This window comes from Hakea prostrata, chromosome 3 (genome assembly GCF_041222555.1).
Source record: "Hakea prostrata isolate BN-2017 chromosome 3, UWA_Hpros_2, whole genome shotgun sequence".
In the NCBI taxonomy this organism is placed as follows: domain Eukaryota; kingdom Viridiplantae; phylum Streptophyta; class Magnoliopsida; order Proteales; family Proteaceae; genus Hakea; species Hakea prostrata.
The window spans coordinates 42,706,454-42,710,963 of record NC_142602.1 but is presented as its reverse complement, the minus strand read 5'-3'; the positions used below and the strand labels follow the sequence as shown (position 1 = coordinate 42,710,963).

The 4,510-nt window shown below is 37.2% G+C and overlaps 1 protein-coding gene across 1 annotated transcript; it reads left to right on the top strand.

Annotated features, from left to right (window-relative positions):
- Positions 1–951: 951 nt before the first annotated feature.
- On the top strand, positions 952–1,386 carry LOC149022311 (uncharacterized). The gene has a single exon (XM_089147587.1). It carries the CDS (start codon positions 952–954, stop codon positions 1,384–1,386), a length of 435 nt encoding a protein of 144 aa, XP_089003713.1.
- The last annotated feature ends 3,124 nt before the right edge of the window (positions 1,387–4,510 follow it).

Here is a 4,510-nt window from a genome sequence, read left to right as displayed (position 1 = left end):
ACATTCTTACGGATCTTCCCTCGCTTTTATACTGGCTTTCCCGCTTATAATACTCTTTCAATCATGGCCATCAGATCATCGCTCCTCTTTGGACGTCTTCGATCATCTTACCTTTATCTCTCAATTGAACCCGGCTGAGGTTGGTTTGATCGGTATGAACCGGCAATGGATATATTAGTTACAACAGGATCAAGACTTGATTACAGAGGCTTTGCAAAAAAAAAAAAAAAAAAATCAATTTTCCTATTTATAACCTCATTCTCCTATTTTTGTGACAACTTCCTCTGCAACAAAAAAATTTGTTCATAAATATTGAGATTATTTTACATACATATCCGTTGATTTTTCTACCAGTTTTATTCATTTTAGCTTTTGATTTGGTATTAGCCATGTGTATGGAATAGGTTGTAGAATGAAAAACCATCCAAGGTGAGGATCTTCAGGCTCAAGGCTGGTTCGGATTTATAAGACCAAACTTGTAATAAAAGAAAAAGAGAGGTGGAAACTTGATAATGGTTGAGAGATACATTGGTTTTCATACTTGTTGGTGAAGAAGTTACACAGAACCGATGCTTAAAAAATCTTTCCAAGTGGTTAGGCAGTAGCACAAGATTGACTTCTAATTTGGCATATCTACCAGTAGAGAAAGTAATCAAATTCCTTGCTTGCTTGACCAAACAAAATCATAAAACCATTAATTAAGAATGAAGACTTATTTCCCTAATGGAAGGTTCGGTAGCCGTCAACCTTGTCTGATTCAAGATTGGAACATGTCATCATCGGCGGAGATGAAAAGACAAGGTCACCTTTCCACCTGTAGTTATTGTATATATAGATAGCCAACTGCTCAGAATTCACATCCACAATAGCCAGCATAGCCCCTTTTGAGCAGTTGCGGAGTTAAGAGTTTTTCTTCTAACAATCTCTTTACGTTTTATTTACTAACTAGTCATGGCTACTGATGAGAGAGCTGGGGCTGAAATCGTCCGTGGAAAGGAAGCCTGTGATCAATTTTCAATGGATCTTTTGAAAGAGCTTGGGTTTCCCAGTGGTGTAGCTCCCAATGGAGAGTTGGTAGAATGCGGAAGGGTGAGATCCACTGGCTTCGTGTGGTGGAAATGCAAGGCTCCCTACGAGTCCTTCAATCCAGCGACCAAATCCAAGAATAGCTATGCTGCCGAGACCACAGCATATGTTGAGAAAGGAAAGATGAAGAAGATGACAGGATCCAAGGCCAAGACTCCCCTGATGGTGTGGGTTTCTGTAGTTGAGATGTCGGTCGATGGTGACAATATCACTTTCAAGACATCAGTTGGAGTTAGCAAGTCCTTTCCCATCACCTCTTTCATGAACGAAGAAGAAAAGAAAGCTCATCTCCAAAAGTAAACCATACTTACCTACAATTTCTCCCTGAAGATCTTTTAATTATCAGCTGTAATATCTATGTTGTATTAAGTTTCTCAATCTATGTTCTTTTGTATGATCCTTTTGGATTCTCATTTCATGACCTAATAATACTTGAATTCTTGTATAATTTCTTCAAGCTTATAGTGGATTACAGTAATTTCACTCACCATTCTGTCCCTCCCCCCCCCCCCCCCCACCCACCAAAAAAAAAATCACAAAAACCAGAACTCACTATTGAACCAATCTGTGAGAAAACTCCAATATTGATCCTTTGATTACTGCCAGTTCTTAATCAATTGACAAATAATCATTCGCTATCCCTTGGATGGTGGTTTGATCAACTCTAATTCTCAGACCAATGACCCCATTTTGGTCACCGTAGAGAGAAGTTAGCCATTAAAACTTGTTCAGCAATCAAACTCCATTTTATAGATACCATGCAATCTAAGAGGAGGAAAGCTAATCCCAATTGCCAACAGAGTAGTCAAATTAACGCATTAGCCTTCTTAGAACTCTAGAAGTAGAAATGGTTTTGGTTGACCTATTTAATCTTATCTGTTTTTCCAACTTATTTATTTTTTTTTTTTATAATTTTTTTTTTTTTTTTTTTTTTTTTTTTTTTTTTTTTTTTTTTTTTTTTTTTATTTTTATTATAAAAAAACCCCCTTTTTTTTTTTTTATTTTTTTTTTTTTTTTTTTTATTTTTAAATTTAAAGAAGTAGAGGGGAAATCCTTTTTCTTTTTTTTTTTTTTTTTATTTTTTTAAATTTTTTTTTTTCCCCCCACCCTTTTCCTTTTATTATTTTTTTTTTAACCCCCCCCCTTTTTTTTCTGCCCCAAAAGATTTTTGTTTTTTTTTTTTAAAAGGCATAAAGAGGGATTGATACCAAAAAGAGCCTTAATAACTTAATGTCAAAACCTTTCCATAAAAACGATGCTAGAAATTCCATGCATGACATGGTTAAACGCTTTCCTGACTCTGGATTTAATTCTTAATTTTTTTTGGTAGATGAATATAAATTCTTAATAATCAAAAGAATAAATTGCTAAGTCAGTTTCTTTTTGGGTTACAACTGTTTACAGTCGTCGGCTTCTTCTTCTTCCTCTTCTTTTGTCTATGAATATCATTTCCATTATTTCTAAACCCTAGAATTAAGAGTAGAGTTACCACAGGATTGAATGGGATGAAGTTACGGTAAGTACCTATTCCTATTTTAATAATGAATGGGAAGCACTCAAAGCAGTCCTCTTTGGTGAAGAAGAATTGCACCCAGATGCTATGATGGGCTCATTGAAACCATTCTGTTCCAAGTAATCATGTATTGTTGCCTTACTATATATAGACTTTGACTTCAAAAACCCAATGAAGATCTTTTCTCTCTACTTCAGGGTTTGTAGGGTTCCCTTACCAGTCGAAGAGGAGCACAAGATGTTTACCGGGGGAGGTTTCATTGCTTTGCACAATTCATTATGGAATGAGGTATGAAAATCAAATCAAACAGTTTGTGAATTAAAAATCTCCATGTTAAATTGAAATATAAATCAGCTCTTTTGAGAAAGCCACAATAGGCAGCAAATCAGGTCTAAGAGACTAGTTACAATAGGGAGAGAAGATGGGGCAACTTCTACTCTGAACAATTATTTACCAACTTCAGTTTTTCTCTACTCAAAAAACGAGTCAAAAAACCTGGGTTCGAACTGTGTTTTTAGAACTCCAGTAACCAATATCTCTTCCTACTCAAAATAGGAAACCATCCTATAGCAAACCATACAAAAAAATACGATTGAACAAATTAGTAGACCAGCATTTGCAAACAACAAAGCTAATCGTAAATGAATGGGTGTTATTGGTGTGATCTCAGATTCTCGATAATTTGCAGCAATCTCCTCTGCTTTGAGAATCTCTTCTCCATGCTTGGCTTGGATCATTGCCCATTTTTCTTCTTCTTTCTTATGGATTAAAGCCACCTCGGTTTTCATTTTCTCCACATACTCAGCCTTCTTTTCCGGTTGTTCCTGTATCCCACAAGGTCTTGTCAAGGCAATATGAACTCAATGCAAATGATTCATGACACCTTTAATACTACCATTTGTGTATGTATGGTTCAAAAATTTTGAGAGAAAAGTTATTTGTATGATTGAAAAAAAAAAAGAAAAAAAAAACCCTGTAGGAAGACTAGGTGTTGTTTCGAAATTGTACTGGAGACCCCTTTGGTTCTCTTCTGGTCCAAACCTGGTTCTTGAGGACAAAACAAGGGTGCGAGTGGGCCGCCTCTAGGGACAGGAAGCTACCTCCAATGATTAAGTCAGTAAATGTGGAAAACCTGAATCCTCCTTCACAAGAGTTAATGTCCAAAAAGACGAAGAGGGGAATGTCTTTTTGGTGAGGTTTCAGGTGAGTAATAGCTGGAGATTAAAGGTCTAACCCTTTACAACGCATAGTGATGATATGTATATATGTAGCTGGTCCATACCTCAAGAGAGAACAGACGCCCCACTGCCTTACGATCTCCTTGCTCCCAAATGAAGGGTGGTGATGGCTTCTGGATTGCAGCTTGATCAGCAAGCTAAGTAGTTTAATTGCCATACAACTAGAGACAATATTGTTGAATCAAAGGGTCAGCCTCATGCTGATATTGATGTGACACCCATACCCGGTTGGGCAGACAAAATGTGAGGGCACGACACTCCAGGGTGGTTTGAGCGAATGAGAAGCTTCCTTTTGGAAAATGACCATTTAATGATTCGCAATGCATTCAATGCTAAAATTAATGTTGTGATTGACATCCAAATGTAGATATGTTGGATCTTCTCACAACGTCACTTTGTCCGAGAAGTCTCGTCGTGACAACTGGTGTCACCATAGGACTCACTTCTCAGCAAGCATCCCCTTGAGAAGTGCCTTGCCAAGAAGCTCTAAACGAACCATCCTAGACCAGTCTTGAGTCTAGAGAACCGTTTTGAGTGGTTTACTTCGATTTAACGGCTTGGACGTACCATAATGGGTACAACATTAGCCAACTGGTCTTCATGACAAATCTTGTTTTGGAGACTAATTCGTTGAAAGCCACTACTTAAGAGGCGCAAAAGTTGGCAGAGAAGT